Source organism: Rhinatrema bivittatum, chromosome 2 (assembly GCF_901001135.1).
Source record: "Rhinatrema bivittatum chromosome 2, aRhiBiv1.1, whole genome shotgun sequence".
NCBI classification, from domain to species: domain Eukaryota; kingdom Metazoa; phylum Chordata; class Amphibia; order Gymnophiona; family Rhinatrematidae; genus Rhinatrema; species Rhinatrema bivittatum.
The window spans coordinates 346,328,765-346,354,913 of NC_042616.1; the positions used below are offsets into that span (position 1 = coordinate 346,328,765).

The 26,149-nt window shown below is 49.9% G+C and overlaps 1 protein-coding gene across 2 annotated transcripts in view; it reads right to left on the reverse strand.

The window, feature by feature from the left end:
- Nucleotides 1–26,149, reverse strand: part of MOCOS (molybdenum cofactor sulfurase) — a 728,537-nt gene that overhangs the window by 585,187 nt on the left and 117,201 nt on the right. For both annotated transcript variants that reach the window (XM_029589863.1, XM_029589864.1), the window contains one exon: nt 18,719–18,785. In XM_029589863.1, coding sequence (XP_029445723.1) covers nt 18,719–18,785 — 67 coding nt within the window. The remainder of the gene's footprint in view (nt 1–18,718; nt 18,786–26,149) is intronic.

Consider the following 26,149-nt stretch of genomic DNA (forward strand, 5'->3'; position numbering starts at 1 on the left):
GCAGTGGGAATGAGCCTTATGATTTTTGATCTGGCCTTGCTCACTCAAGCCCTACGTCTGCATTACAACAGGATGTAAGAACATAAGAACATGCCATACTAGGTCAGACCAAGGGTCTATCAAGCCCAGCATCCTGTTTTCAACAGTGGCCAATCCATGCCATAAGAACCTGGCAAGTACCCAAAAACTAAGTCTATTCCATGTTACCGTTGCTAGTAATAGCAGTGGCTATTTTCTAAGTCAACTTAATTAATAGCAGGTAATGGACTTCTCCAAGAACTTATCCAATCCTTTTTTAAACACAGCTATACTAACTGCACTAACCACATCCTCTGGCAACAAATTCCAGAGTTTAATTGTGCGTTGAGTAAAAAAGAACTTACTCCGATTAGTTTTAAATGTGCCACATGCTAACTTCATGGAGTGTCCCCTAGTCTTTCTATTATCTGAAAGAGTAAATAACGGATTCAATTAACCCGTTCTAGACTTCTCATAATTTTAAACACCTTTGTCATATCCCCCCTCAGCTGTCTCTTCTCCAAGCTGAAAAGTCCTAACCTCTTTAGTCTTTCCTCATAGGGTAGCTGTTCCATTCCCCTTATCATTTTGGTAGCCCTTCTCTGTACCTTCTCCATTGGAATTATATCTTTTTTGAGATACGGCGACCAGAATTGTACACAGTATTCAAGGTGCGGTCTCACCATGGAGCGATAAGAGGCATTATGACATTTTCCGTTTTATTCACCATTCCCTTTCTAATAATTCCCAACATTCTGTTTGCTTTTTTGACTGCTGCAACACACTGAACCGACAATTTCAATGTGTTATCCACTATGACGCCTAGATCTCTTTCTTGGGTTGTAGCACCTAATATGGAACCTAACATTGTGTAACTATAGCATGGGTTATTTTTCCCTATATGCATCACCTTGCACTTATCCATATTAAATTTCATTTGCAATTTTGATGCCCAGTTTTCCAGTCTCACAAGGTCTTCCTGCAATTTATCACAATCTGCTTGTGATTTAACTACTCTGAACAATTTTGTATCATCTGCAAATTTGATTATCTCACTTGTCGTATTTCTTTCCAGATCATTTATAAATATATTGAAAAGTAAGGGTCTCAATACAGATCCCTGAGGCACTCCACTGCCCACTCCCTTCCACTGAGAAAATTGTCCATTTAATCCTTCTTTCTGTTTCCTGTCTTTTAGCCAGTTTGCAATCCAAGAAAGGACATCGCCACCTATCCCATGAATTTTTACTTTTCCTAGAAGCCTCTCATGAGGAACTTTGTTAAACGCCTTCTGAAAATCCAAGTACACTTCATCTACTGGTTCACCTTTATCCACATGTATATTAACTCCTTCAAAAAAGTGAAGCAGATTTTTGAGGCAAGACTTGCCTTGGGTAAAGCCATGCTGACTTTGTTCCATTAAACCATGTCTTTCTATATGTTCTTTTATTTTATTTTATTTTATTTATTTATTTAGTGTTTTTATATACCGGCATTCATGATACAATCACATCATGCTGGTTTACAGTTAACGGGGGTGTAAACAATACTTAAAACTGGAACATGTGAGATGAAAGCATGAAGTTACAATAAACAAAGGGTGATCAAACTGGGAAGAGAGAGAAAGACTATAGGAATTTAACTTAAGAGTGGAGTGTTATTTACAATGATCTGAAATGTCTGACTATAGATGTTGATGAGGTGAGATTTAGTGGGAGTCTGGAAATGCTTGCTTAAACAGCCAAGTCTTGAGTTTTTTCCTAAAAGTTGGAATGTTTTTGTTGCAGTTTAATGCTGCTGGAGAAGATAGTGGACCCTTGGGCCGGCCTACCTAGGGAGACAGGGTAGGCTGGGGGGGGGAGCCACAAGCTGGACGGGTTCACGCAGGAGCCAGGGACCCCCGGGAGGAGCCGGTAGGGTCCCGGGTCCTCGGGACTGGGAGCTGTGTATGGAATGTCCAGAGTTTGAGATGGGCGTAGGCCGGGACCAGAGCAAGCAGAATGACTAGGAAGTCAAAGGTACCCGGAAGGCAGAGGACCGGCTGTACAGAGCCGAGGGCCGGCTGAAGGCAGGACAGTGGGGGGCTGCGGAGACTGTAGCAACCGGAGACAGAGGCAGGCAGTGGGAGAAGCAGGGTCAGAAGCAAACCGGAGTCTGAAGTAGGCTGTAGGCTGAAGCGGAGTCGGAAGCAGACCGGAGTCAGAGGCTGGCTGCAGGCTGAAGCGGAGTCAGAAGCAAACCGGAGTCAGAAGCTGGCAGCAGGCTGAAGCGGAGTCGGAAGCAGACCGGAGTCAGGGGCTGGCTGCAGGCTGAAGCGGAGTCAGAAGCAAATCGGAGGCAGGCAGCGAGCTGAAGTGGAGTCAGGAGCAAACCGGAATCAGAGGCAGGCAGTGAGCTGAAGCGGAGTCAGAAGCAAACCGGAGTCAGAGGCAGGCAGCAAGCTGAAGCGGAGTCAGAAGCAAACCGGAGTCAGAGGCAGGCAGCGAGCTGAAGCGGAGTCAGAAGCAAACCGGAGTCGGAAGCAGGCAACGTGGAGATCAATCAGGAACGCAACTGGGAACAACTAAGGAGTTGTGAACCTCGTTGCAAGGCGTTAAGAGAGAGAGTCTGAACGCCGGTTATATCGGGACTTAGGCGTGACGTCAGCAGCGCGGGCAGGTCCGGGCTTCCGGGAGCAGGACGCTCAAGAGGGACGTCCTCGCGTGCGCGAGACCGAAGTGAAGCAGGCCCATAATGGCAACCGCCACGTGGAGTGAGAGAAGCCCCCGGGGTCCGGAGCGGGCGGAGTGCGGTGCTCCTTGAAGCGGAGGTAGGCAGGCCTGAGCCCTAACAGAAGGGAAGCGGTCGGGACCGCAACAGTTTTTGATGTTTAGAACACTTTCCACTATTTTTCCTGGCACTGAAGTCTGGCTAACCGGTCTGTAGTTTCCCGGATCGCCCCTGGAGCACTTTTTAAATATTGGGGTTACATTGGCCACCCTCCAGTCTTCAGGTACAATGGATGATTTTAATGATAGGTTACAAATTTTTACTAATAGGTCTGAAATTTCATTTTTTAGTTCCTTCAGAATTCTGGGGTGTATACCATCCGGTCCAGGTGATTTACTACTCTTCAGTTTGTCAATCAGGTCTACCACATCTTCTAGGTTCACCATGACTTGATTCAGTCCATCTGAATCATTACCCATGAAAACCTTCTCCAGTACGGATACCTCCCCAACATCATCTTCAGTAAACACCGAAGCAAAGAAATCATTTAATCTTTCCGCGATGGCCTTATCTTCTCTAAGTGTCCCTTTAACCCCTCGATCATCTAATGGTCCAACTGACTCCCTCACAGGCTTTCTGCTTCGGATACATTTAAAAAAGTTTTTACTGTGAGTTTTTGCCTCTACAGCCAACTTCTTTTCAAATTCTCTCTTAGCCTGTCTTATCAATGTCTATTTCAAATTAAAAATAGTTCTATCTATCCAAAATCCAAAAGATAGTTCTATCTATTAGATTTTCACATAATTTAGGGATATTGTCATAGAAAAACATTTATAATATTATTTGGGATGTAGTGGCAGTGCAACAGCTTGTTATGATTGCTGGGACTGACTTTTATATGTTTATCTTAAACCTATAGTTCAAGTCATCCACATTTTATTAATGAATTATGTTTTTTTAAATTTTAATTTTGATTTATATTCTGCTTGCAAAAGGCATGCCCTGTAACTTATAAAAGTTCACCATTGCCTTATAGAAACACAATCTAAATTAAATATAGAAGTATGTACTTTCCCCATTTGGAAATTAATTTCACTGAGAAAAAATACTTTGTAGTATATAGTGAGGGTGCAAGCATCCAAGTAGGAATATTAGGTCAGTGAAAAAGAATGATGAAATGAAAAGTAGGATATTCTTATCCAGACCTAATATTATTAAGACAAAGGATCTGTATTATTGATTTGTGATATATTTTTGTTGTGTTCTTTTTACCAGCACTGCTCTCTCAGTCAGTGTAGATGAGCAGTCTGTGGCTGGAAAGCCTTGTCCAGAAGCCTGCGCCACTAAACTGCCCATCATATACTTTGATAGCATTAGGCCGCATTCAAGAAAAGGTGAAAAATAAAATCTTTATTGAATAAGGCCCTTTGGAAAGAAAGAACAAACTGTAAAACTTATGTTACTTGCATTATGTGTTAGCTTTAATAACAGCTGGCCTGGGTGAATGCAATCCAACTTTTCATTAGCATTTTTCTTGCTAAGGGCCTCATTTTCCAATATCGCAGTGGTACCGCATTGTTACCGCGTGCGATAAAAAACGGGGGCGTTCCCATGCAAATAGTTGTTTTATCGTGCATCGGGAAACTTTCGCCGCACGAGATAACGGCGCGTGCGGCGAAACGGTTTCACATGCGGCGAAACGAAGATCGCGGTTCGCGAAGGAAAGTGCAAAATATTATCGCGGTACGCGCCGTGTTCGCGGTACGCGACACAAAATGAAACAAAGTACTGTGTCCCGCGATAATGTGTCTGGTATAAAATCTCACTTCCTGCCCCTCCTCCTTTGAGGGTTTGGAAGGAGTTTTGGAGAGAGGTAGGTGCTGGAGGTTTAGATTTGGTAGGAGCTTATAGATTCGATTACTGAGTGCGGTGTCCTGTGTAATTATTGTCATTTGTTTCCCTTTACCTGTGTCTTTTGTAATCTGTGTTGGAGTGCAAGTGTGTCAGTCTACTGTTTGTCTATCTGTGTGGAGGAGGAGGAGGAGGAGGAGGAGTGTGGTGGAGGTGAGGAGGAGGAGTGTGGTGTTGGTGGAGGTGAGGAGGAGGAGGAGTGTGGTGTTGGTGGAGATGAGGAGGAGGAGTGAGGAGGAGTGTGGTGTTGGTGGAGGTGAGGAGGAGGAGGAGTGTGGTGTTGGTGGAGGTGAGGAGGAGGAGGATGGAGTGTGAGAGGAGTGGTAGACCGCTCCATGGTAGACCGCTCCATGGTGAGACCGCACCTTGAATACTGTGTACAATTCTGGTCGCCGCATCTCATAAAAGATATAATTGCGATGGAGAAGGTACAGAGAAGGGCTACCAAAATGATAAAGGGAATGGAACAACTCCCCTATGAGAAAAGACTAGAGGTTAGGACTTTTCAGCTTGGAGAAGAGACGACTGAGGGGGGATATGATAGAGGTGTTTAAAATCATGAGAGGTCTAGAACGGGTAGATGTGAATCGGTTATTTACTCTTTCGGATAGTAGAAAGACTAGGGGGCACTCCATGAAGTTAGCATGGGGCACATTTAAAACTAATTGGAGAAAGTTCTTTTTTACTCAACGCACAATTAAACTCTGGAATTTGTTGCCAGAGAATGTGGTTCGTGCAGTTAGTATAGCTGTGTTTAAAAAAGGATTGGATAAGTTCTTGGAGGAGAAGTCCATTACCTGCTATTAAGTTCACTTAGAGAATAGCCACTGCCATTAGCAATGGTTACATGGAATAGACTTAGTTTTTGGGTACTTGCCAGGTTCTTGTGGCCTGGATTGGCCACTGTTGGAAACAGGATGCTGGGCTTGATGGACCCTTGGTCTGACCCAGTATGGCATTTTCTTATGTTCTTATGTTCTTATGTTCTTATGTTCTTATGTTCTTAGGGGTGTTGAGAGTAGGGGGAGGGGGAGGGGGATGGAGAGGGGGAGGGGAGGAGGAGGAAGCGGGACCTAGTGGTAGGGGAATGAGGAGTAGGAGCAGGGACAGGGGTAGTGGGAGAGATAGGCAGGAGGGAAGTGATAGGAGGGAGGGGGAGGGGGATGGGGTGAGGCAGGACAGAATGGTGGGAAGAGGTAGGGCTAGACAGGCAGGGCAGAGGGGAAGGGAGCAGGTAGTGCAGGGTCAGGTGGGGGGGGGGGGGGAAGGGAGTGGGGAACCTGGGGGGGTGGAGAGAGAGCATAGGGAGGAGACCCCTCCGGAAGTGGCACCCCAACCAGGCAGCCAGGCCAGGGTCAGGCAGCGTGCCATTAGGTTCAGCACAGAGGACAATGACCGGCTGAAAGAGGGGGTCCTGCGTCACTATGCGCACCTCTTTGGGAACCTGTCTGTGAGGACCACCAAGGCAGCGAAGGCACAGATCTGGTCCAGCATCCCTGCGGACATACAGAGGCAGAGTGACATCCGTCGGACCGGGGAGCAGGTGGCCCACCGCTACAGGGACATAAAGGCCCAGCTGAAGACAAGGATTGCTGACAGGAACCAGTACCTGAGGGACACAGGAGGAAGGTCCCCATGCCCCATCAGGTTCAGCAGCATGGAGGGGCAACTAATGCAGCGTCTGGGACCAGATGTCTTCGAGGGATTGGATCCCCACCTGGATACTTCCCACCTCGAAGATGGTAAGTTGCCCTCTGGGCGGCCCCCCCCCCCCCCCCCCCCCCCCCCCATCCTGTGAAAGGTCGTAACACAATGTTTAGTGCAGGTTTCAGTTTCTGTTACCCATGTGCTCCGCAGAATAGTAGTGGCCCCCCTCCCCCAGTCAGCAAGGGGCAGGCAGCAGGGTGCAAGCATGCTGCCAACAGCTCACTGTCTCAGTTGGGCCTGTGCACAGGCCCAACTGAGACAGTGAGCTGGGCCCAGAAGCCTGGCCTGTGGACAGGCCCAACTGAGACAGTGAGCTGGGCCCAGAAGCCTGGCCTGTGGACAGGCTTCTGGGCCCAGCCCCCCTCCCCCAGTCAGCAAGGGGCAGGCAGCAGGGTGCAAGGCATGCTGCCAACAGCTTACTGTCTCAGTTAGGGCCTAGCCTCAGTCCTCAGCCCCACCACCCATGCCATGAGGAACATGTCAAAGGACCAAACTGTACTGTATACGCAGAATGACATGTTGGTGTAACATTAGCTGGCCCTGTTTGACGTAACAGTAAAATAACAGAAAAGCTGTGTTACTGATGCAGTATATCCTCTTTCTCCCCAGTCTCCCCACAGAGCCATCTGGTCCCAGGTAGCAGCCCTCTGATGCCAGCTGGGAGGGCCCAGGCACGAGCAGGGATCCACCAGGGCTTAGGCGGCCACCCATGATGACCAGGCCAGTCTACATGGATGCACAGACACAGTGGTCAGACGAGGAGGAGGAGGAGGAGGTGCAGGCCTCAATGCCACCCACAGGCAGCCCCTATACCCTGACCCAGGCCTTTGACGAGTTTGACTGGGGCCCCCCCCCCACACTCCTTTGCGGGCAGGCATCCCGGGGAGCTCACTGGCTACCCCGCCCATCCAACCCACACCGGTAATGTCCCCATGCAGCTCTGCAGCGGGAGCTGGGCCAGCAATGCCCATGGGACATCCCCCCGGACCGGAGGAACCGCCAGCAGTGCCACCTGTCCAACCACAGCCGGAACCAGTGCCTGATGGAGGCTTGGAACACGTAGTGCTGGAGATGCGTGCCCTGAGGCGAGCATGCAGGCAGCAGAGGCGAGACATCCAGGTACTGAGTGCAGCAGTCACGAGTGCAGGCAACAACATCGCGAGTGCAGCCAACAACATCGCGAGTGCCGGCAACAACATCGCAGGAGTGATAGCCACGCAGAACAACATCCTGATGCAGATTCTGCAGCGGCTGCCAGACGTGCAGGCCTCGTCCTCGGCAACCTCAACGCCCCAGCCAAGTCCCTCAGTGTCCCGAGGCCGCAGGGGCCGTCCACCGAAGAAAATGCCACCACCCAGCGGACCATCGGGACGTGGCAAGGGGCCCTGAGGGGACCAACATGTCCCATAAACGGGGTATGGGCAGGTACACCCAACCACCACTGTGATGCACACCCCCACAGAGGGGCAGTGCCGTCGAGATGGAAGAGGATGTCCCGCTGGCTGCTCCCCACAGAGGGGCAGTGCCGTCGAGATGGAAGAGGATGTCCCGCTGGCTGCTCCCCACAGAGGGGCAGTGCCGTCGAGATGGAAGAGGATGTCCCGCTGCCTGCTCCCCACAGAGGGGCAGTGCCGTCGAGATGGAAGAGGATGTCCCGCTGGCTGCTCCCCACAGAGGGGCAGTGCCGTCGAGATGGAAGAGGATGTCCTGCTGCCTGCTCCCTACAGAGGGGCAGTGCCGTCGAGATGGAAGAGGATGTCCTGCTGCCTGCTCCCTACAGAGGGGCAGTGCCGTCGAGATGGAAGAGGATGTCCCGCTGGCTGCTCCCCACAGAGGGGCAGTGCCGTCGAGATGGAAGAGGATGTCCCGCTGCCTGCTCCCCACAGAGGGGCAGTGCCGTCGAGATGGAAGAGGATGTCCCGCTGGCTGCTCCCCACAGAGGGGCAGTGCCGTCGAGATGGAAGAGGATGTCCCGCTGGCTGCTCCCTACAGAGGGGCAGTGCCGTCGAGATGGAAGAGGATGTCCCGCTGGCTGCTCCCCACAGAGAGGCAGTGCTGTCGAGATGGAAGAACACGTCCTGCTGCCTGCTCCCCACAGAGGGGCAGTGCCGTCGAGATGGAAGAGGATGTCCGGCTGCCTGCTCCCCACAGAGGGGCAGTGCCGTCGAGATGGAAGAGGATGTCCCGCTGCCTGCTCCCCACAGAGGGGCAGTGCCGTCGAGATGGAAGAGGATGTCCCGCTGGCTGCTCCCCACAGAGGGGCAGTGCCGTCGAGATGGAAGAGGATGTCCCGCTGCCTGCTCCCTACAGAGGGGCAGTGCCGTCGAGATGGAAGAGGATGTCCCGCTGGCTGCTCCCCACAGAGGGGCAGTGCCGTCGAGATGGAAGAGGATGTCCCGCTGCCTGCTCCCCACAGAGGGGCAGTGCCGTCGAGATGGAAGAGGATGTCCCGCTGCCTGCTCCCCACAGAGGGGCAGTGCCGTCGAGATGGAAGAGGATGTCCCGCTGGCTGCTCCCCACAGAGGGGCAGTGCCGTCAAGATGGAAGAGGATGTCCCGCTGCCTGCTCCCCACAGAGGGGCAGTGCCGTCGAGATGGAAGAGGATGTCCCGCTGCCTGCTCCCCACAGAGGGGCAGTGCCGTCGAGATGGAAGAGGATGTCCCGCTGGCTGCTCCCCACAGAGGGGCAGTGCCGTCGAGATGGAAGAGGATGTCCCGCTGGCTGCTCCCCACAGAGGGGCAGTGCCGCCGAGATGGAAGAGGATGTCCCGCTGGCTGCTCCCCACAGAGGGGCAGTGCCGTCGAGATGGAAGAGGATGTCCCGCTGGCTGCTCCCCACAGAGGGGCAGTGCCGTCGAGATGGAAGAGGATGTCCCGCTGGCTGCTCCCCACAGAGGGGCAGTGCCGTCGAGATGGAAGAGGATGTCCCGCTGCCTGCTCCCCACAGAGGGGCAGTGCCGTCGAGATGGAAGAGGATGTCCCGCTGGCTGCTCCCCACAGAGGGGCAGTGCCGTCGAGATGGAAGAGGATGTCCCGCTGCCTGCTCCCCACAGAGGGGCAGTGCCGTCGAGATGGAAGAGGATGTCCCGCTGGCTGCTCCCCACAGAGGGGCAGTGCCGTCGAGATGGAAGAGGATGTCCCGCTGGCTGCTCCCCACAGAGGGGCAGTGCCGTCGAGATGGAAGAGGATGTCCCCCTGGCTGCTCCCCACAGAGGGGCAGTGCCGTCGAGATGGAAGAGGATGTCCCGCTGCCTGCTCCCCACAGAGGGGCAGTGCCGTCGAGATGGAAGAGGATGTCCCGCTGGCTGCTCCCCACAGTGGGGCAGTGCCGTCGAGATGGAAGAGGATGTCCCGCTGGCTGCTCCCCACAGAGGGGCAGTGCCGTCGAGATGGAAGAGGATGTCCCGCTGGCTGCTCCCCACAGAGGGGCAGTGCCGTCGAGATGGAAGAGGATGTCCCGCTGGCTGCTCCCCACAGAGGGGCAGTGCCGTCGGGATGGAAGAGGATGTCCCGCTGGCTGCTCCCCACAGAGGGGCAGTGCCGTCGAGATGGAAGAGGATGTCCCGCTGGCTGCTCCCCACAGAGGGGCAGTGCCGTCGAGATGGAAGAGGATGTCCCGCTGGCTGCTCCCCACAGAGGGGCAGTGCCGTCGAGATGGAAGAGGATGTCCCGCTGGCTGCTCCCCACAGAGGGGCAGTGCCGTCGAGATGGAGGTGGAGGCACCATGCAAAGCTCCCACCCACCTGCTCACCTGGCTGACCGCCATCCTCTGTGCCACTCTGCTGTCTGCCACCGCCATCCGCTGTGCCACTCTGCTGTCTGTCACCTTCTGTTTCAAGGGCTGCACATTCTGGCAGTGTGCTGTAGGATGACTGGTCTGCTGAAAGCCTGTTAATGCTGGTTGTGTGGTGCGATCTGTGCCTCATGTCTCCAAAAGCCATGTGCTGCTGTGTCCTCCTGGGCCTCCTCCTCCTGCTGCTGTGTCATCCTGGGCCTCCTGCTGCTGCTGCTGCTGTGTCCTCCTGGGCCTCCTCCTGCTGCTGCTGTGTCATCCTGGGCCTCCTGCTGCTGCTGCTGCTGCTGCTGCTGCTGCTGTCTGGTCCTGACCCTTCACTGCTGTAGCCAGACCCTTCATGTGTTTGCCTGCTGCCTACATGCTGAACCGCTGGGTACCTTGTCCGCTGCCTGGCCTCTCAGGCTGTCCTCTTTCAGTGCACTCTTTCAACATGGACTGCCTGGGGCCTGGACTTTCACTCTGCTGGCTGGCCTGTCAGGCTGTCCTCTTTCAGTGCACTCTTTCAACATGGACTGCCTGGGGCCTATGCCTGTCTACTCATTGTATACTGACCAGCGGTAATCTATGTATTACAGTATCCAAGCTATTAGGGTGCCACTTCCTGTTTCTGTGTTCCTAGGTAATCATGCTTTGCCAGTACTGATAACACCCACTGCCTGCATATGTGTATATACTGCTGATGGTGGAGTGATGTAGTCCGGAATTGGATCACTTTGGATCCATTAGCTATCTAGTACTTGCAGATAATGAATACCTAGGAACATCAATTGTATGCTGTTACTGCTGACATAATACTTGACTATACCCTGCTGAATGTTGTCAGGAATAAATATCCTGTTTAACCTGCCACCTATTGTGTCCGTGTTATGTTCCTAATGTGCTGTTGGTGTACCCCCGCCACACCTTGCATGCTGTATCCCACATTGCAGCAATACTCAGTGTTCAAACTGGCCCCTGCCTGAGGTTCAGTATTGCTACCTGTGCATCTCTCTTTCACATACCTTACAGAGTTAAACATAGGGCAGTACCAGACATGTCCCTGACAGTAGAAGACGTATTGTTCCTCAGTACAGGGAATGCACAGTAATGGAGTCTGCTGATGTATGCCAGCACTCCTGATCTGTGAGGAAAGGGGAAGGTGTGGCCAGCTGTGTATTGCAATAGCACTGCTCATGTCATGCACTGATGTCGGTGAGGAGTCCAGACATGGATATCTGACCAGGGTGCAGTATTGTACCTATCTCGGCATGACACACACCACGTAAGTAAGGTTAACTGATGCTAAGGTACTAGCCGACGTTGCCTCCTAGATAGTCTCTCACCTGTGCAGGTAACTGGACGATTGCTTTCACCACTGCTGGGTGACTGACCGAGAGGTTGGCATGCACGACATCCATGATAGTGGTAGCGCAGGCACACTTTTCATTTCCAGGCACCATTGGCATACAATACTGTGTAGGCCTTTCCAGCTGTACATGCTAAGCATGTACTCTGTGCAATCCCATATATCGTTGTACATCCCCACCATGGCAGCATGGTTGTGTTCCAGGAACACCATCCTATAGGCACGCTTTTAGCATTAAGGTTGTGGGCCCCTGACAAGTGTGGCAGGGGAAGGGTAATGTTGCTATCTGCATGCTGTGTATTACAGCAGTTGCACAGACTGTCAGCAGCCAGCTAAGTGGGCTGTTAGTTGTACGGAGAGGGGAACAATATTAATGCAAAATCGTCATAGCTGTGTACAGGGTGCAAGCGGTGTAAGGCATGGTCAACAGGCCTTAAGTGTGTTTAGCGGGTGTCCATGTGCACACAGATGTGGTGACTGCTGGTGTGCAGTCACTGTTACTCACCCATGTAGGATTTTGGGGGTGTGAAAGGTGCAGAGATCTCAACAAGGGGTCCCCATCCGTAGTGGCACACATCCCTCTGGTGCCAACTCCTAGCTGTGGGGTGTGCATGGATCCTCCATTAACTGTTCCAATGGTGGACATGGGCCACCATCTGATGGCCCACACTGTGTGGTCCACAGTCCTACAGTGGCTTCACATATGTAAGGTCGCTACACACACATATGCCAGCCACTCACCAAGGTTGACTGTCCTTGGTGATAGGGCATGTTGATTGGCTAACCAGTACAGGGCAGTCACAGGTATCGGTCAGTTGTGACAGATATTCGTTAGACATAATTGTCCCTCAACAGTACAACAATCAGTCACATGCTGCAGAACCCCAGTGGACTTTCCTTCCTACAGGTGTGCAGTTGCGACGGTTCCAGGTAAACAATGTTGCTCACACATCATTCTCAGCAGACATTTTACACAGACTGTGTGACCTGTGTCACCATCATGTTATGTACCCACCTCACCCCCGTTGTGCTACAAACCCTGTCGTGAAGCTCTTGTACCTGCAAGCCTTTCTTGAGGGACATCATGTGGATGGGACGCCTACCCTCCCAACATACCAATATGGGTGCATCTATGTCACGCCGAGGGACATGTAGGTCGATGTGTGGCCCTTATTCCCTATATGCCTGCACACAGTGCAGTTAGCAGTACTGGTACCACCACTGTGCACCAGCTCCTGTGCACTACATCCTTGGGAAGCAAGGTAAAGGGGTCTTCTACACATATGGCCTGTCAGGCAGTGCCACAGGTCATTCAGCATGTGGAAACAGTAATGTTCTGCTGATAATGATGTGTGTGCAACATTGGTTAGCTGTCACCGTCTGAACAGCACACCTGTAGGGAGGGAAGTACACTGGGGCTCTGCAGCATGTGAATGATTGTTGTCCTGTTCTAATTCAGTAGATTATAATGAAGATCTGTATCACTGGGTGTCACACACTTCTGTACTCATGGCATTACTAAGGACTCTGTTGGTGCACCCATGGAGGACACAAACCATGAATGATGGTTTGCCACTGTACGTGGACATCAGGAAGCTATCACCTGTAGCACGCTTCCCATACATGGTGTACGGTGTTGCCTCCATGTCCATGCCACTGTGTGGCCTGTGTATGTACTGATGCAGAGGGCAAGTGCAACACTGAACACTGTAATGGTATTTGTTAACACCCTTAGGCACATCTTGCTTCTCTGACACATTCCACCTCATTAAGAACAGGTAGCCATGTCAGAACATACAGCATGTACCGTGCAGCCTGTTTAACGTCTGCATACCCAGCTAGTGGAAACCAGGACCACACAACTGTGGTGCAGCAGGTAGCACAATTGTTAATGATGCACATGTGCTTGGCCAAGTGTGAGGTATTTTAACACTGTGACGAGCCATGGCAGGGGCTGATGGCACCATTGGGCCTCCTTATATACCCTTGTGGAGGACATCGCTGGGTGCAGCCAGGTCGCGTGCTGCCAGACAGGTGCACCCTCATAAGGTACAGTACCTGTAGGCTCCAGGTGTACATCTGCATGGTATCATGGTTGAGGGGCAAAGCAAGAGTGGATGGTGGTGAGGGGGGTGTGTCCTGCAGAGCCTAGGTACCACCTGTACCCCGAGATGCCATCCTGGTACGGGGTGCTGCAGTGGCCAGCACCATCATTGTCAGATAGTGGCAACACACCAACCTGTGCCATTCACACAAGCTGGGTGGGATGGGTTTGCATATATTGTGGCCAGACTGGGGGGGAAGCAGGGTTATGGTCAGAGCGCAGACCAAACATCATCCCAATTGGTCACCTTCCTGCCCAGTGTACCATTGTACCGTACAGTATGAGGGCGACAGGCCAGTGTATCCTACATACTTTATGAGCCAAAAATGGTTCCAGTATGATGATTTATTTATTTATTGTATTTATTTAAGTGTTTTATATACCAACATGCAAGACAATAGTCCCATCATGCTGGTTCACATGAAACAGGAGTGCAAAATAAGCTTACACTTGAACAATAGTGCTGAAAAAGAAGTTACATGTAACAGGGGAAAATAGAACTTGAAGTAAGAAGGAAAACAAGGAAAAGGAAAACCAGATAATTACATATGATTACATTGTAAGAGGTAGCTAATAGTGATATTGATGGTGATGTGTGTTGACTGTTAGGTGTTAAATAATATTGGAGTTATGGAACAGCCAGGTCTTGAGTCTTGAAAGATGATAGAGCCAGCCATTAGTTTGTCACCCTGCCTGACCCGCTGTCATCCCCATCACATGCCAACAGTGAGGCCATCACCTTTGTAGCAAAAAATGCGTAATGTGGCTGGGTAGCCCCATGCCACAGCTCCGTGCAACCAGCACTGCTGACACTTTCTTCAGGTGAGATGTCATGACAGGAGTATGTCCGGCCTGTATTAAATGGTGGCTGTGTGTCCCAACAGGGGACATTATCATGAGGGGTCTGACAGCATGTGTGTTAGGGATGTGCAGAGCAAAAGTTTATGTTCATAAGTCCATAAGTCGAAAGGGGGTCCCATTTGCGGTCAATATGGACATATGGAGAATTCCATAAGTTGAGTCTATGTCAATACGTGCAAATAAAAATTTAAACCCCTCACCCTCCTTAATCCCCCCCCCCCAAGACTTACCAAAACTCCCTGGTGGTACAGCAGGGAGTCAGGACGCCATTTCTGACCTCCTTTGCGAGGAGCACGTGACGTCGGCGTCACGTCGGAGTGACGCGGCGTCATGTGATTCCCCGCGCGATCGCTCCGGGATCCTCGTTGCACCCAAAAGGAACTTTTGGCCAGCTTGGGGGGGCCTCCTGACTCCCCCAAGCTGGCCAAAAGATCCTTTTGGGTGCAAAGAGGATCCCGAAGCGATCGCGCGGGGAATCACGTGACGCAGCGTCACGTGATTCCCCGCGCGATCGCTCCGGGGGACCCTCGTTGCATCCAAAAGGAACTTTTGGCCAGCTTGGGGGGGGTCAGAAGGCCCCCCCAAGCTGGACAAAAGTTCCTTTTGGGTGCAACGAGGATCCCGGAGCGATCGCACGGGGAATCACGTGACGCCGCGTCACTCCGACGTGACGCCGACGTCACGTGCTCCTCGCAAAGGAGCAGAAATGTGTGTGTGCTGCTTCCAGGAGCATGCATGGCCAGGTAGCTCTTCCTTGCTTCTGAGGTGCACTGTGTTGATCAGTAACTCCATCAGATAATGTGTGCCATATATGGAATGACACAGGTGTGTGGTACACCTTGGATGGCAGAAGTGCACTGCACAGCAACCCAGAGTATGTAGCAAGTGCTTAGCCCAATGGCACAGAATAGGTATCACACATACAGCACCTCAGCAGAGGCTTGAGGCAGTGCTTCGCCACCCGATTATGGCCTACATCCTCTGTGGTAGGGCAGCACCCCAAACAGTTGTTGGCTGGACACACGTAGCAGGTGAAGCACGTAGCAGACTGAAAGGACCTCTGCACATTAACCTATTTCCTAACCCATCGGTGGCCAAACAGGCCTTCTGGGGCAGGGTTCTGCCCCATGCCAACCTTAAAAGTGTGTCTGTATAAGGTGTTGGCGAACCTGGCTGCCCCTGAGTGTGGTGTCATGCCGTCGTGCATGTGCACATGGGGGATCAGGTCTGAGGTCTGGAGCTAATGCCACAGGTATTCCATGGCGAAGAGCCACATTATGGAATACACAGCAAAGCAGGATTATTCGAGCAACCTTGGGGGGGACATACAGTAGCGCTCCCCCACTCTTGTCCAAACATCGGAAGCGGCTCTTCAAAAGCCCGATGGTACGTTCGATGACCATGCGGGTAGCATTTAAGGACCGATTATAGGCCAGCTGTTGTGCTGTGGCAGGCTGGAGGATGGGGGTCATAAGCCACGGCCTGCATCCATAGGCTGCGTCTCCTGTAGCAATGACATAGGGAAGAGATTACACATACTGATGTTTGTGTCCCATGGGTGTATGTGCTCAATACATGCAGTCGAACCGGATGGCACACCTTATGTGTGTGGCGTCAGGATTGCTTAGCCACACACCAGCTGTGTGCCAATTAGGCGTTATAGCACGTGAAGGGCCCCTAAACAGTGAGATGTATGTCAGCTCTGTGTATGCGGTTGGTGCATTACACCACTGTCCTTACAGATGACATCCCTGTGTTCAAATCATATGCATTATGCACTCCAGTCATTGTGTACTGACATATGTGCTCAAGTACACCTTCTCTGTAGGTATGCATACCCAACAACATACATGGTGTCAACTGGCTGCCCCTCAATGTGCACAACTGAGTAGAGATGTTCATGCAAGGTCTCAGGAACGTCAGGGGCTCACTAACACCTGTGGATGTGAGCTGTTCTTACATGACAAGTCTCAATTCATCTTGCACACTGCCAGTAGCTATGGCTACACCCAATGGGCCTGATTTTAAAAAGCATTTACTCGAGTGAAAACCAGGTTTACTGGAGTAAATTCACTTCACTTGAGTAAGTAGGTTTTTGAAAATTGCTATAATATATGCCATTGACTTGTCTATAGGATTTACTCACATAAGTGCACTTTACTTGAGTAAATGGCTTTTGAAAATTGCTACAATAGTAGCTACATTTACGCATGTAACTCCTTTTGAAAATTACCCCCAATATGTGTAGGCTGTCCACCTGTGCAGTGAGGTGAGCAAGCCATGCCACATACAGGCCTTACAGGGGCTTCTGCATAGTTTGTGCTTGGCAGCCAATAGTACGTGGTTGGGTGCCTGAGCCATTACACCACTTTCGCTAACACAATGTGCCACTCAGGTCTGTTGTGATGGGGACCTGTGACTCCATCACAACAGGCGTCTACATCACCTTTGTGTGCCATTACAGAGATGACCATTGCAAATATGTTATATGTATGTTAACATGGATCTTACCTACAAGCCAACCATCGCCATACAGGCCATCTTCGAATTTGCGAAACAGAGCTGATTGCCTGAGTACGAAGGCATCGTGTGCTGATCCCGGGAATCTGGACATCACCGAGAGGATCCGCATTCCAGCATTACACACCACTTGCACGTTGAGGGAGTGGAACTGCTTTCTGTTGCGGTAGGCTGCCTCTGTCTCACGGGGTGGAACGATGGCCACATGAGTGCAGTCAATAGCTCCAATGACATTTGGAAAGCGGGCAAGGGCATGGAAACCACGCTTGAGGTCCATCAGGTCCTGTCTGTTGCGCGGGAATGCTATGTAGCGAGGCATGCGGTCCATAACAGCTGCAATGACCTGGTGCAGACACCGGGAAAAGGTGCTCTGTGACATGCCACCCACAACAGCTACTGTGGATTGGAAGGAGCCACTTGCTGTGAAGTGCAGGGCGGCCAAGAGTTTGGTCAGGCCGGGGATGGCACGGCTCTTTAGGGTTCGTGCCTCAAGGGCACCTCGTATGTCTTCAAATAGTTCCATGATGGCACGAGTGCTGAGGCGATATCTGCTGATGACTACATCCTCTGGCATTCCCAGCAATGAGGTTCATGGCAGATAGATCCGCTGCCTGTAACGATGGCGACGTTGACCAACGTCCTGGCGTCTGCGTCTGCGTTGGGCCTGGTCAGCCATGGGGTGCACCTGCCCCATACACTGTGAATGTGTGGAGCACATTCACCTACTAAGAACAGGCCTTTTTACTGGCCAGCTCTAAATTTGTAGGTCTGTGGGGATTGGTTTTGCACATTTTCGTTCAACGCACTATTAGCGCGCTGCGCACCGCAATAGACTGTATCGCATTTGAAAGGGTTGTAGTTATTGGCCGCGTTAGGAGCCGAGCTAACACCGCCGCGGGTTTCGCGCCACGCGATATGTCCTCCCTACTTTACATTTGCCCTGCCCCAACTCCGCCCCCTGAATACATTATCCCATATTTGCATTCGCGAACCGCGATATATGCTTGTTATCGCGGTTCGCGAATTTATCGCAGGCGGTACAGCCGTATCGCACGCGGTAACTCTTTGGAAAATGAGGCCCTAAATTAACTATAAAACTCTGAAGCCATATTTATTACATCTAACAGCACCAGTTTGCCTCAGTATGTGATTTATTTTACAGTCCTCTTAGCAGCTATCACATATAACTAGGTCAAATCAGAAAGGAATATTTATGAAAAATTCAAGGGAATGTTTTGTCCAATCCAGTGATAGTACTATCACTGACTGGACCATAAGTTTTACATCCAAGTGGCTCATGCACTAAATTATTTGGAACAGGAATCCTTGCTGCAGCTTCTGGGAGCATTTCTTTTGTATCAGCTGAAACATAATAGTCAATGATGTCTCCTACATCTTATGATGTCACTGTCTTCCTGCTTCTCACAAAGGAATGGAATGTGCTGGGATCACTGGTCTATGGAAGTCACCAGCAGCAACCGGGAGCCCTCATCAAACAAATCCTATTAGGTTCCAACTGAGTAGAAAACAATGTCTAGCCAAGTATCGACCTTAGTCATCTGATTCCAAAACTATCTTGAAAACTGGGGCATGAAAGTTCTTTTTCAGAGAGCAAATCCCATTATAAGAATGAAAGCTTGAAAAATGTGATAAATATAAAGAGAGAATCACACAACTTTTTGTCACAATTTATGCATATGTCCAGAGCATTGAGAAAAACATTGTAGTATAAAACTGCCATACTTTACCTATACCGGACGTGCTCTATAGTGTCATGTGTCAACCTGCTGCTGATATTCTGGCTATGAGGGTTGCCTGGGAGACAAGACAGAAATCAACATTAAAATTAAGGATGGAATTGATGTTTTTCCCCTAATTTACTTCATAGACGGCCCTCCTAGGGACCACATTCACAGGCATTTTCTACCTGCAGACTTTCTACAAAATTTTCAGAGGGAAAATGCCTGTGCACTTTTCCTTTAAAATTTCCCTGAGTACCAAAGGATCACAGGGCCCCACTTTCGTGGTCTGCATTCATCCAGAAAATCAAGATCAAGCAAATATTTGCCCTTCTGCTCTTCAGGAGGTTTCTGTCCTCCTTGACCTTGCCTTACGACACACTTACATTACAGTTACCAGGCATACTGCCTGCCATTCTCACATGAGTGGGTCATGCCCGGCACACCCTGGAGGCTTGGAGCCCTAAGCAAGAGCCCCATCCCCACCTCCACCTTACGGGGTGTGGAAAAATGATGAGTATTTCACTGGTATTTCACTGGCAGTCTAAGGGCCTCTCACTTATCTTCCATCTCTTCACAGTGTAGACTTTGACATCTGCTTTCTCTGCAGGTAAATTTTCAACAGAAAATAACACATGCAGATTTGAAAATGCAATCCACACATGTTATTGTATAATTCTGCTCAAAACAGGCCGTCAGGAATGCTGCCCCCTTAATCAACCTAAAGTATGCCAGACTGAGTGAGGATAAATTTCAGGCAGCCACTTTACTTGGGCAAATTCCATGGAAAATTGTCCTCCATAATTCTTGAAAAAAAGAAAAGGCAGAAAATAAGTTGAACTTCAAACTGACCTAACTAGTTTCACTATGTAGCAGATCTTGTTTCACCCAGGGAATGTATTCAGAGGGGAGGCAATAAGTAGGTGGAAGCAATTATGACAAAATTGAGCAACTTCAACGAATATTGTTGCTGGATACATACTGGAGAAATTTCAATGCAAAGAAAATCCATGCTATAGATCTCATTTTTTATTACTCTGAGCAATATTAATAAGATGCAGCAAACAAAAAAAAAAAAAAAGACTCTAATTAGATTTTAGTTCATAGCCTTTTTTTGTCATGCAGCACCTCAGGAAGTTTTAAAAATAGCAGTTCTTGGGAAGGATTTAGGAAAATGAGTCTCTGGCAATGTTGCAATGTTTTGCTCCAAGGATTATTTTGTTCCCCTGTATGCACAAAATTTGATGCAATCCTTGGTTCTCTCAAGCATGTGTATAGGAGAATAGAAGTTCTTTCCAATCAGGGCCGGATTTAAGATTTTGGCATGCACTGGCACAAAATTTAGAAGTGCCAATCCCCTGGAGAGTCTACCCACTGAAATTAAAGTTGGAGATCAGAGAGCAGGAGGGAAGGGAAGGCCAGAGATTGTGAAATTGATAAATCTATCACATGGTACCAAACTGGTACTGTCTGAGAAAATTTAGAGTACTTTTGTTCATATACCGGTACATATGTATATTGATTTTGCATGCCTATCTTTTATTACAAATTTAGAACACAACATTAGTTAAAAATCATTAAAGAAGAATTTGAACATTTAAAATTCAATAGTTATAAAATCACAGCAGATAAATTAGTTGCCAATACCAGATCAGAACAAGAAATAGAATTACTATTGGAGAAGGTACAGAGAAGGGCTACCAAAATGATAAGGGGAATGGAACAACTCCCCTATGAGGAAAGACTAAAGAGGTTAGGACTTTTCAGCTTGGAGAAGAGACGACTGAGGGGGGATATGATAGAGGTATTTAAAATCATGAGAGGTCTAGAACGGGTAGATGTGAATCGGTTATTTACTCTTTCGGATAGTAGAAGGACTAGGGGACACTCTATGAAGTTAGCATGGGGCACATTTAAAACTAATCGGAGAAAGTTCTTTTTTACTCAATGCACAATTAAACTCTGGAATTTGTTGCCAGAGAATGTGGTTCGTGCAGTTAGTATAGCTGTGTTTAAAAAAGGATTGGATAAGTTCTTGGAGGAGAAGTCCATTACCTGCTATTAAGTTGACTTAGAGAATAGCCACTGCCATTAGCAATGGTAACATGGAATAGACTTAGTTTTTGGGTACTTGCCAGGTTCTTATGGCCTGGATTGGCCACGGTTGGAAACAGGATGCTGGGCTTGATGGACCCTTGGTCTGACCCAGTATGGCATTTTCTTATGTTCTTATGTTCTTATTAACACCACGAAACAGTATATAATCTTTATAAACTATAATGTTACTTAAGCTTCAACAACAAAATTAAAGTTTTTCTCCTAGCGCACTTAGCAGCAAAACTATTGATTACATCATAACAATTCAGTGCTATTGACAAGTTGTCTCAATTACTAAGAGCTCGATTTAACAAGTTGCTAGGTAAAACTGAACTCTGAAATTCAGCACATTGTTTTTTAATCTGAGAGGTAAAAAAAATTAATTTCCAACAAAGTATGCTAATGCACGAGGAGTTAGAAAAGAGGGCTAACACAAGTTAAAGTGTGCACTCAGCCTTTTGCATAGGCTGAGCACACATTTTAACTCAGGGAAAAAAGGGATCTCCACGGACGCATGATTTATGCACACAAAAATCATGTTTCATGAGCACAAATGGTGAATTTAAAGGGCTGCTGGCTGGTATGGAGTTGGGTTTGAAGGTACTTCCGAAACTAGACCTTCCTCCGCCACCATACTGATATCCTGGTGCCCAAAAGTCCCTTACCTCACAGCCTCCAAGGAAGGGGAGGGGTCACAGGCAGAAGAGGCAGCAGCGAGTATCCGGAGATCCCCGGGTGGGATGTACCATTGACAGATGGCTATGGGGTTAGGGGCCCAGTGATCATTGTTCCCTGGGTGGGCAGAGGGAAAGAGAGCATGGGGATCCTGGCCTGATACTGCAGGATCACCAGGGCACAAGCACCACCAGCAGAGGTAGTCCCAGGCAAGTGGCAGCTCTTCCCACAAAGTGGCCACTGTACCTGAGCTATGACTCTTTCCTCCACCATTTACTCACAGCTCTTATTTTCTTATGCTCATTCCAAACCATACTTTCTCTTGATTGTTTTTTGGCGGAGGTTTGTTTGATTTCTTTCTGTTCTTGCAGGGAGCAAAGAAAAAAAGGCAGGAATGCAGGGGTGTCAGCCCCATTTATCAATCTACCCCATACTCTGTCTAGCGTATACTCTAGAGATTTTATTCCACCACTGACCAGGAAGAACATTTCCAACATAACAAAAGATGAGTTTAGCCTATGCACCTCTCTGCATTTATGGGTAATAACTGATACCTTCATTACCCTAAAACTTTGAGAGGTGTTGTATCTTGGGCTGGAGTGAGATTGGCTCTGCCTTCAGGGAGGAGCCCTACAGAACAGATTCTCACCACCAGCAGACAGGCTCAGGCAAAGCAGAGACCAGTCTGGAGCGTCACCTTTACCAGCCCACGTTACCCTGGGGTTGAGACTTTGAGTACTATGGCTGACAGGACTTAGGCGACAATCTATGTTGATGACTAGGGACATGGTCCAAGGCCAGGCAAGGGTCATAGGCAGGTGGTGATCAGGTATATCGAGAGTCCAGGCAAGGATCTAAACCAGGTATCCATCCGAGGGAGAAGAAGAGAGATGGATAGGGCTGAGGCAGGAATGGCAGACAAAACAGGAGTAGGCAGGGCAGACAAAGACATGAACAGGCTGGGCAGATGACAGTAGGAAGCAACACAAACTACAATCATAACTGGACGTGTTGATGTGGCAGGGTGCATTGGGGAAGATACCCTTATAAAGGGCAATGCTGGTGATGCAAGGACTTTCCCACTGCAATCCCTTTAAATGGCCTGATGTCGGGCATGCGCATGCCTAAAGGGAGGTGTTGGTAGCTGGAGATGGTGAAATCCTGCCATATGTTGCCCAGTGGCCTCCCGCCGAAGAAAGAGTTGGTAGGGTTGCATCCGTCAGGCTCAGACAACTTCGCCCAACATGCCTCACCTTTCTCTCAGCTTTCTCCACCAGCCTCGGGAGTATGGTGTCCGTGGCATCTCCCTGCCGCACCCTCCGGCTTCCCCGGAGTGGCTCTGGCACGGCGTTTGGCCATCTTGACCCGAGGTCTCCTAAGGCGCACGCGCGTGTGCGTCCCTACCTTTGTAGCAGTGTTGGCACGAACCTCGGAGGCATCCCCCTCGAGTGACATCACTGCTTCCGCATATTTAAGGTTGCCCATTTGCTGACTCTCGCCGAGTTAGCAAGGATCGGTATTAGGGGTGTGCATTCGTTTTGAACGCATATGTAAAATGCAACGTAATTTTTTTTTTAACTTAAAAAAGTTATGAGGCGAAAACGATCGGATTTCCAACGTATTCAACATAGCTATGTTGAATACGTTGGAAATCGCGATTGTTGATCCTAAATAAAAATTTAAACCCCTCACCCTCCTAAATCGCCCCCAAGACTTACCAAAACTCCCTGGTGGTCGAGCGGGGAGTCAGGACGCCATTTCTGTATTCCTTTGCGAGGAGCACGTGACGTCGGAGTGACGTGGACGTCACGTGATTCCCCGCGCGTTCGCTCCGGGACCCTCGTTGGACACAACCGGAACTTTTGGCCAGCTGCTGGCCAAAAGTTCCGGTTGTGTCCAACGAGGGTCCCGGAGCGAACGCGCGGGGAATCACGTGACGTCCGCGTCACTCCGACGTGACGCCGACGTCACGTGCTCCTCGCAAAGGAATACAGAAATGGCGTCCTGACTCCCCACTCGACCACCAGGGAGTTTTCGTAAGTCTTGGGGGGGGATTAAGGAGGGTGAGGGGTTTAAATTTTTATTTAGGGAATCGGTGCACGTATGGACATAGATTCAACTTATAGAATTCTACATATGTCCATATTGACCGAAATTGACCCCCCCTTTCGACTTATGGACTTATGAACATAAACTTTTTGTCTGCACATCCCTAATCGGTATGCCCCGGTCTGAAGCTACTCTGCCGCTTCTATCCACTGGAAGCTATCTTCACCCTTCGGGGTTCTCTAACCTGGGTACCTGCTCCTCAGGGGCCCTCTGCTTATTTACAAGTGCCTATCCTCTTACAGGTACTTGCTCCTTGAGGGCCTGTGTGTCTATCCTGGTGCCTGCTCCATTCTTCAACCTGCTGGAAATCCATCTATCAGCTACAGAGAGTGATTACAACTTCTACCAGTCTGTCTCTCATCAGTTCCTTGCTATCTCTCTGCATCAGGCCCTACACCACCATTGTGGAACGGGTCTCCTCTGCCGAGGACTACGGACTGCTAACACTTATCCTCTCTACTAGGGATGTGAATCGTTTTAGGACGATTAAAATTATCGTCCGATAATTTTAATATCGTCTTAAACCGTTATGGAACACAATACAATACAGATTCTAACGATTTATCGTTATAAATCGTTAGAATCGTGAGCCGGCACACTAAAACCCCCTAAAACCCACCCCGACCCTTTAAATTAAATCCCCCACCCTCCCGAACCCCCCCCCCCATAACTTAAATAACCTGCGGGTCCAGCGGCGGTCCGGAACGGCAGCGGTCCGGAACGGGCTCCTGCTCCTGAATCTTGTCGTCTTCAGCCGGCGCCATTTTCCAAAATGGCGCCGAAAAATGGCGGCGGCCATAGACAAAAAAGATTGGACGGCAGGAGGTCCTTCCGGACCCCCGCTGGACTTTTGGCAAGTCTCGTGGGGGTCAGGAGGCCCCCCACAAGCTGGCCAAAAGTTCCTGGAGGTCCAGCGGGGGTCAGGGAGCGATTTCCCGCCGCGAATCGTTTTCGTACGGAAAATGGCGCCGGCAGGAGATCGACTGCAGGAGGTCATTCAGCGAGGGTTCCGGCGCCTCGCTGAACGACCTCCTGCAGTCGATCTCCTGCCGGCGCCATTTTCCGTACGAAAACGATTCGCGGCGGGAAATCGCTCCCTGACCCCCGCTGGACCTCCAGGAACTTTTGGCCAGCTTGTGGGGGGCCTCCTGACCCCCACGAGACTTGCCAAAAGTCCAGCGGGGGCCCGGAAGGACCTCCTGCCGTCCAATCTTTTTCGTCTATGGCCGCCGCCATTTTTCGGCGCCATTTTGGAAAATGGCGCCGGCTGAAGACGACAAGATTCAGGAGCAGGAGCCCGTTCCGGACCGCTGCCGTTCCGGACCGCCGCTGGACCCGCAGGTTATTTAAGTTATTGGGGGGGGGTTCGGGAGGGTGGGGGATTTAATTTAAAGGGTCGGGAGTGGGTTTTAGGGGGTTTTAATGTGCCGGTTTTTCGATTTTTCGATTTTTCGATTTTTAACGATTTTTAATGATTTTTCACGATATTTTACCCCCCCAAACGGCAACAATACGATTCCCTCCCCCTCCCAGCCGAAATCGATCGTTAAGACGATCGAGGACACGATTCACATCCCTACTCTCTACTGCTCATTGGGATTCTCTCTACTCAGCTACGGGAGTATGTTTAACATCTGCCAGTCTGTCTCTCCTACAGTGCCTTATTGGACATCTGCATCGGGGCCTTACACCACCATTGTGGGACAGGTCTCCCTCGCCAAGGATTACAGACTGCTACCAGCTAACCTGCTCTCTACTGCCACCTCTGGTGGTCATCCTAGCTGTACAATAAAATAAACTATTTCTGTGTTTGTGCTATTGAGTCTAGCCCGGTGCATCAGTCTCCCTATGGGGCTCTTCCTCGTAGGATATAACATCACTGTTGCCCCTGAGAATCCACCAAACACCTCGATATCACAACAGGTAGCATCCTGCCACACTGGGAAGAAGAGCGGCTGACCCGGCCACAGACATGAGAGTGGTGGTTTGCAGAAGCAGCCCACAAAATGCCATACACAACAGCAACTCCCCTCTTAAGTCCTCCCAAGGCTTTGGGTTTTCTTGGATACCTTTGATGAAAGTCTTTTAGGAGTTTGAGATCCAATATCTTGGGTGATGGCCCCTATGAATTCTCCTCTGTTTCCAGGAGATCAGGTACTCAAATTTTCTTTCCTCCTCCGACGGAAGTCCAGGACTTCTTAAACTTCATATATTGTGTCTCCTTCTAAAAAAAAATCTACTGGGGTTTCGGTGGCACTCTGGAGGGCCAAGCAAGCACTAATGGCTTGAGCAGAGAAATGTAAAACATGTTGTGAATTTTTAAAATAGGTGGTAGCTTCATCTGGCAAGTCACAGTGCCTACTTGCTGTAAATATTGGGAACGATCCAATGAAGTATGGTGCCAAATGTACTGAGGGAAGCCTCAGGCGTAAGTGTCTGATGCTTAGCCAAACTTTCTCACCCGTCTTGAATTGGGGGGCTAACCTCCTTCAGGCATCTGAAGTTTTCTTGGCTCATGTAGCAACCTTTTCAATTAATTGATTGGTTTGTTCCCACAGG